Source organism: Apteryx mantelli, chromosome 15, assembly GCF_036417845.1.
Source record: "Apteryx mantelli isolate bAptMan1 chromosome 15, bAptMan1.hap1, whole genome shotgun sequence".
Taxonomy (NCBI): domain Eukaryota; kingdom Metazoa; phylum Chordata; class Aves; order Apterygiformes; family Apterygidae; genus Apteryx; species Apteryx mantelli.
Genome location: NC_089992.1, coordinates 12713429 through 12721412, shown reverse-complemented (window position 1 = coordinate 12721412; position 7984 = coordinate 12713429). Strand labels below are relative to the sequence as shown.

Genomic DNA, 7984 nt, shown 5'->3' with positions numbered 1-7984 from the left:
AATACAAAAATGTCATGATGGCTTTTCTATTGTGAAATTCATTTGCATAATAGCATTCAAGTGTTTTATGTACTTTCTGCAAATTCCTTCTTTACCAATCTCACAATTCCTGCAGCAAATCAGACATAGATGTTAAAGACAATCATCTCACTCACTGCATAATCTTAAATCATTCCCTGATGTCAGAACTGTGTACATAATGATTGAAAAAAAAAAAAGAAAAAAAAAAAGATGATGTGTAACATCAAGTTTTCTAAATTCTAATTCTGGCTTTACCTTGCTTTTGAATTTCTTTTCAACTTTAATATTAGCTTAATATTATTTATTTCAGTACTTTAATTATTGGTCAACTCTGGGACATAAGGACAGGGAAGCAGGAAGAATCCTTCAATAATACTGTTTTACTAATAAATGACTCCTAGATCTGTCAATCTGGTAACTTAAAATGCTAACAGTGATACTAAAATGTGCACCGAAATGGAACACCTAAGATAAATGTAGCAAAACATTTGCAATACTCTGTATCAGCCGCTTCTGTTTAGCAATTGGAACAAAGAATACGTACTTTGAAACGCTGAGCTTTTATAACTAAGTCCCAAAGTTTTGAAGCTTCCAAATGTCTTGGTAATTCTAAAAGTTGTTTTACCTTGAAACCAGGGTAGTTATAGCTCTAAAAAGAAAAGAAAATATTTAGAAACTAAAGCTAATTATTACATTCCCTTTGTGTTATATAACTGTTCCACTGAGAAAATACCATATCAAACATATAACCATTTTTTTTCTAAAGTAAGATTTAAAAAAATATTCTAGATCAGAGGTGTTCATTTGCTCATGGCCCCATTTTATAAAAATACTGTTTAGCAGTTGCTTTCCTTTAACACCCAGTAAGAGTCTGTCAAAGTACAAAAATCAGCCACTTCAGTCTTTACTAAAGTTTGTTTCCTGTGAGTTTCTGCTTTCTCAAAAATTTGTTTTCTGTCATAAAATATGAGTAAACCCCAATGTTTTTTACAGGGATTTTTGTTTCTTTCAACCTTTATATTAGTTTTTCAATATGAGATTACATTAACCATTTCTTGGCCACTTTGGCTATCTCTGCTCTGTTCTATTAGCACTGGGCACGAGTTCCCAATCATGTACAAATTCTGATTGCCCACAGAATCTATACAGTGACTTTCTACATTACAGAGTCTACCAGAGTAGCACTGGTTTGAAACGAGCCGACTGGCATTCCAGGTAGTTACTGACTTGCAGTCAAACTGTTCATATAGAGAGTATATGTGCAAGGATATCATGCTATTTGGTTCGAAGACTTTGATCCTCAACTCGAGCACAGTCACCAAAGCCACTTGACTTCCTTGCTGAGGGTATTTCCTGTACCGTTACTTTGCTAATTAGGTTTCAAGCACATAATAGAAAGTGTCCCACCAGAAGCTAAGCCAGGCCTCTGTCAAAGAAAACAATTACTCTTCTACTTCGTATCTACTCACATATAACACAAACGCACTGTTATCTTTTACTCAAGTCATGGCTCAGCTTGTATTTAAAAAGCACAGAAAACACAAATGAAACTTAGCTGATAGTGTTCAAAGCACTATATAAATACTAATAACACCACTGTTACTTGGTTTCTGACCTACTGATATCAGTATTACAGATCACAGGCTAATTCAGGTTGGAAGGGACCTCAGAAGGGCTCTAGTCTAACATCCTGCTTAAAGCAGGGTCAGCTATAAGATCAGACCAGGTTCTCAAGGCTTTATCCAGTCTGGCCTTGAAAATCTTCAAGCACATAGAGTGTACAAGCTCTCTGGACAACCTGTCCCGCTTCTTGATGTGCTGGAGACAAACATGCTTTGACACTTACGTTTTGAAATTTTTGAGATGTCTCAGAAGAATTTAAATGGGTTTGTTATTTTTACATACCAATTTTTTTTAACTGAAGTTTAACTGAGCTTTAATAAGCTCAATGATAAATATGGTATGGCCTTATCTTAAAAATTTTGCCTCATTTAACATATTAGCTCAACGAGTTATTAATTGGACCCAATTTTGTAAGTATTCACATTAATATTTCAAATAAAGAAGCTGATTATGCTAAAGTCCAACCAGGTTCCAAAAAACACCAGGATCAAGACATTCCAAGCTATCAAAGAGACACATTTGTTCTCCTTCAAGTCTCATCTAGCACATCCTGGAAATTCCAAAACACTAGGCCCCAAAGATTCAAGCAGAATGTGTCAAGTGAATAAAACTAGCAATCATATTTACACTCTATTGGGGATTTCCATTATGCAATATATACAAATTTACGTAATCTTAGAAAAATTGATAATGAATTTTGAATATCTGAGTCTCAAGACTTTTCTTTCCCTTGGTTTGGTATCAAACATATCTGATTTCCAATTCACTAACAAAGTACATTCATAAGACCGAATGCTGTGTACTTTTTTCAGTAATAAAGCTCACCTCTACATTTCTACCCTTTGACTTGTCAACAGTGTATTTGGCAACCTGAAAAATGTTTAAATACATAATTCAAAATTAATGCTACATATATTTCACACAATGAAATTAATGATATTCAGCCAGTATAATTCAAATTATGAACTGCAAATATACTTCAGATTAGAAACAATGGTCTAAATTTGAGATGTCAGGTGACATAATACTACAAATCACCTTTGGAGATATAAAGGAAAAAATATACATTTTCGAGGGTTTTTTTCCCCCCACAAACATACAGAGCTAGGTATAATCTCACTTCTGGATTTAAGGAAAAGAATTTGAAAATTTGGTCTTCCCTTTCTAACCTGAAAATAGAATTAAAAATAGGTAACATATCTTTGCTTTCCCCACCTCACTTTTCAGATTTGGAACTTCTGCATCAGTTTGCTTAGCAGCAATGGCTTAAAAAATTAGCAAGATTTAGCTAGAAGTCTAGATTGGTGATTTTATCAACTAAAACTCTAATCAGGCAAAGACTTTTAATATACCTAGATCTACATCTAAATGTGTATGTGCACAAAACTTAATACACTGTGTATAGTCCTACTGCATCACTGAAATGATTGGTAGGTGTAAAAAAAAAAAAAAAAAAAAAAAAGTCTTTCTATAGGTCTCTCTCTCTTTTTTTTTTTTTTTAAATAATGCCAAAATCTGTGGAGAAAGACTTAGCTTTCACAGACTTTTGCCTGGACTTTGTTTAGGCTTGAAACAAAATGTGCCTAAGACCTAAGCAGAACCAAGACTTTAGCTTATTAGAATTTTTTAAATTATAAATTTGACACTTTACTCTTACAAACTGAGAAAAGACTAAACATGAGTCGACTAAAATATAATAGCTCAATATACAATAGTGATGTGTAAACAGCATTTGGATCCTTAACATTACTATCTTCAAAAAAATAGCACGATACCCACAAGGATACCCACAACACTCAAATCTTCTGACCAGAGCTCAGTGTGGAGTCTGAAGTCTCTCTGTGAAGAAAGGAATCTCTCTCGCTCTCCTCTCACTAATTCCCTCTCTCCAGCTGATTCATCTTGTTAGCGTGCCAGACCTGCCCTAGCAGACTTTACCCCACAGTGAAGCCAGTGTACAAGATAAACCTGCAGTTGTGGGTTCAATCTCCCTCCGTCCCACTTCCCTTGTGGTTTGGTACTCATTCCTCTAGCACAGCCCCGTTCTCCTACTCCCTCTCTTCCTGGTTTCTGAAGATCAACACTGAACCCCAAACGTGGCAGCTCAGCTCAGGCAGTTTCCCGGGAAGGAGGAACACCACCGAGTGGGGCATTCAAGCAGCCTCCAGGCCCTCTGCACCCCTGGCTCCACTGCCCTAGATCTGTGAGGAGGCAATAGGGGAAACGGAGGTAGAGCTAAAGCAGCGCCGACTGGCACAAAGTGACGTACAGGACTGATAACACAGATATTGTGCTACTGTGCTATTATTATCATATAGCAATTTTGGTATTGTACCTATTCAGAATAGCAGTACTACTGCGATATTGGTATATCACCCAGCACTAGTGCACAGCACGCAAATCCTAATTCAGAGAGCTCAGTAACTGACCATATCAACCAGCACCAGGTATATTTGCTTATTAAATTAAAACTCCCCATCCTATTACATCTCTTGGAGACCTGTTTGTTTGTCATGAAACGGGATAAGGAGAAGAGCAACGTCTCACACCCATTTAATATGAGCAGTATTGTCTTCAGTCTCAGAAATTTGCAGGAATTAATACAGACGTAGAATGCTGTCCCCTTCCAAGAGAACACTGCAGACATTAGTGTTTCTTGCATGATACTCAGGGCAGGAAAGTATCCTTCAAATTTACACACAGGAAGCTGAGGTACACAGGTACAGAGGGCACACAGGCAGCCTGTCACCCCCACACCCCAACCCCTCACTTAGCAGTGCTATCCTTCTTGGTTGTCTGGAAAAGAAGTTCTGATATTGGTATTTAATATCTTATCACAAACAATTATACACACAACTCTGAATTCTTACATTGCTGTTTTTACACTTTGAACCTGCCATCAGTATTTACTTGCACCTCCTGAAGTGCTGACTACTTGCCTTAGCATAACCTATAATCACTTATCTGGAACAATGTCTTTAATTTAACAAAGTACCTGGAAGCTTTCTAATGTGGATGCTTCATTTTACTTAAATTTCTAGCATTTAGCAAACTCAAGCTCTACACTCTAAATCTACATATATAATCTTAAATTTTTTGGCTACTCCTCTAAGCTGTTTCCAAGAAGTGGAAAGAAATCACCAGTTATGTAGGCCTTAATTAAAGGGATTAAGTATTGTTTTCACTTTCTAACTACAGTTTCTATTAGAAAAAACTAAAATGACTGTTACTCCGTTCAAGCGGAATAAGATGTTCCTCTAGATATGCTGGTCTGTGTTGTAATGAAAATATTTTTTCAGCATGTTCCTCTGGTTCAGTGTTGCATGCATTTATTCTCTTCTCCAAATCTGAGAGAGGGTTGATGTTCAATGGCACATTTTCATGCAGATATTTAGATACAGCATCAAATTAATAGTCTTTCTGTAATTTATCCACCAAAGAATAAGGTTCATCCAGAAAGAGAAATCTTGGCCACTCCTTCTGCAATCAGTACACAGTAAAAATTGTTATTTCTGGATATGATAAAAATGTAAAGATTAAATTAGGTAATTTGTGAAATTTGTTTTATATAAATAATTGCAATACCAGTATAAATGCATTTTACATACACCTTCAAAGAATCTCTAAATTTTGCAACCTTGTCAACAGAGACTGTTTTCCTCCTATTCCCTATACTGGATTCAGAGATTATTATAACATCCCAAAAAGAAAGAAAAAAAGAAATAGGCCAAGGAGGCCCATTATAGCATACACAGAGTAATTAAAAAGATTATAACTTTTCTGGTTAGAAAAGGAGTTACTCAATGAAAAAAGGGTTATCATGTTTCTAAAGACACAAATAAAATCGTAGGTTTTGAAAATAGTCTTAGAAGCATAGGCAAAAATTCTGTTCCTCGATCTAGCAAAGCATTAAAACTAGTAGTTTAAGTAGATGAGCAAATTGTTGATGCCAATAGCAGATATTTGAAGTTAATCATCAAATTGGTTGCTTTCCTGAAAATATTTAGTAAGTGTTAATAGAGAGCAATTTATTTGTTTTTAAACCCTCTAAGTATAGTTGGAAGACAATGGCTTGTTCTACCTTAATAGCAGGACATCAAGACGAAGTATTTCAGAAAAAAAGAAAAGAAAACTATTAAAACACATGATCATTTTGGGAAAAAAGAGAAAAGGCAAATAAAACCAATTAAAATTTGAAAATGTATTAATATTTTGTTTTGACATTTTCCCCAATTAAGTGTTTCCATTTTTGTCAGGCTGTTCCTTTTAAATTATATCTTAAAAAAAACAACATAATGCAATTTCGATCTGTCAAAAATTTTTTATTTTTTCTTCTTTGTTTCTTTTGTGAGAGAAAAAGCTCTGGTTCAGTCAAAAAGAGCATTTTTTCTTACAGCTCTATAGTTGAACGGCCTTGAGTGAATCAATACTTGCAAATAATGTAGATAGGTCAATAGGAATGTTCTGTTTCCTCCAATAAGAATGTAATTTGAATGAATCACCTGTATCCACGTTATACGAAATTCTGTAACAAAATACACAGGCATATTCAAAGATCTCCCCAACAGTCTTATCAGCACAAGAAAAGAAGGAAAGCTTATTTAAAAAGCAAAACTAGCTATTCCTCCTTTTACACTTCTCAGAACTTTTTGCCTCGGGGTTTAGGATTTTGTATTATGCTAGTAATGTTGTGGACTGGTCAAATATTTTAAACAAAGCTTGAGTCAGTGTCATTACTGAAGCATGCTTCCAGCAATAAAAAATTGCTGCATAGCAGACAAAAGACTTCCTCCATGGTTTACCTTTGAGAAAAAGAAAATTTAACAACAGGCAGGCTGTTTTCTTGAAGGCCTGCCATTTCTACAGACCTCTTAGTTTCCAGTGCCTGAGGGTCTAGGAAATACAATCTACGTTCAAACTCAGTTCTCAATATTTATATTCACATGGCTTTGCTCACGACCCCGTTCCTGCATATTCACTTCACCATACACATGGGTAGTTAAAATAATAAGCAGTAGGACTCACCAAATTTTGAGACTGTAAGAATTCTTCAAAAGAGAAAGGAGGCTTTTGCATTTTCTGCTGACATACAAATAAGAATTGTTCTTACAGAATACCTTAAAAAAACTAAGACAACATGTATTAACACATATTTAAACTTTAGATGATTAATACTGACAGACAAAGCTACCTTTGTAATGTATAACGAACATGCTCATTATCATTTGTTCCAATAAACAAAATGTTGAGAAACATGCTAAAAATATGAAAGATATGTAAGACACTGAATCGTAAAAGCAGAACTACCATCTTGTTCCAAGTATCTCCATACAAAATATCTGTATATATATATTTATTTATTTATTTATTATTTAGGAACTTCTAAAATACACACTGAAGAAAAAGTGAAAGTCCACTCACCTGGTAGATCTGCTCTGTTCTTACATATACTCAATTTTTGCCTACAAATTGGAGGAAATATGAGTGCTGCAGATTAGGAAAAGCCTCACAGAAAAGAAATCAGTCAGCTGGTATCTGCTGAATTCAGTATAATTAAAACTCAAGCACAACTTTGTAGTGTTACTTGTGAGCAGAAACCAAGTGTGAGAAATATCAGTCTCAAAAAAATTACCTTTTTAATAAATTGTGAAATTAAGAACCCCAAATAAAAGTTATATAGCAACCATTCTGAAGAATGGTTTTAATATCACAGCTTTCAGTTGCAAATAACTGTATAGAATAAAATGTAAAGGACTAATTCAGATTTCAGGCCCAGCTTTTAAATGCTGAGCTCTGTCATTCCTAAACAGTTTCTCTCTGGACCAAGCATCCAAAGAAATCGTTCAAGCAAAGCAGGAGATGGAACACTTAGCAAAACCTAGTATGATTAAGTTTGGCACGAAAGGATTTTAGAACTATTGTAACATTCTTTGTGTCCAATAAACATTTGTTACTTTAATGTAATTAACTACTGCACATCAAGACATATTGTCACAGCATAAGGAGGTAAAAAGCATAAATCATGTGAACTGTCACCATTTTTTCCTTTCTACTGCAATGTATTACATGCCGCTAACAAGAAAAACAGATCAGGTCAAAGCAAAGACAAATAACAACAGAATTCTGGTAAAAATCCTCTGCCACTGAAGGCAATACCACTGAAGTCAATGAGGTTTTAAGGGTGTAACTGAGATCAAAGTTTGGCATAAAATCTGCCTACACTGTTAACTTTTTCCCTAAGGCTATTACAACTAATATATCACAGACTTTATTTTATTTCACTGAGTCAAGAGAAATCTTCTGTATACCGAAATTATTGCTTTAGGTTAGCCATTTCAAC

At 34.9% G+C, this 7984-nt stretch overlaps 1 protein-coding gene across 1 annotated transcript; it reads right to left on the bottom strand.

The window, feature by feature from the left end:
• Positions 1 to 538: 538 nt before the first annotated feature.
• Positions 539 to 7027, bottom strand: FAM227B (family with sequence similarity 227 member B). The gene is given in 4 exon segments (XM_067305794.1): positions 539 to 670; positions 2860 to 2909; positions 4875 to 5124; positions 6670 to 7027. Coding segments are annotated over 4 exon segments (483 nt in total). The 5' UTR covers positions 6721 to 7027.
• Positions 7028 to 7984: the final 957 nt, after the last annotated feature.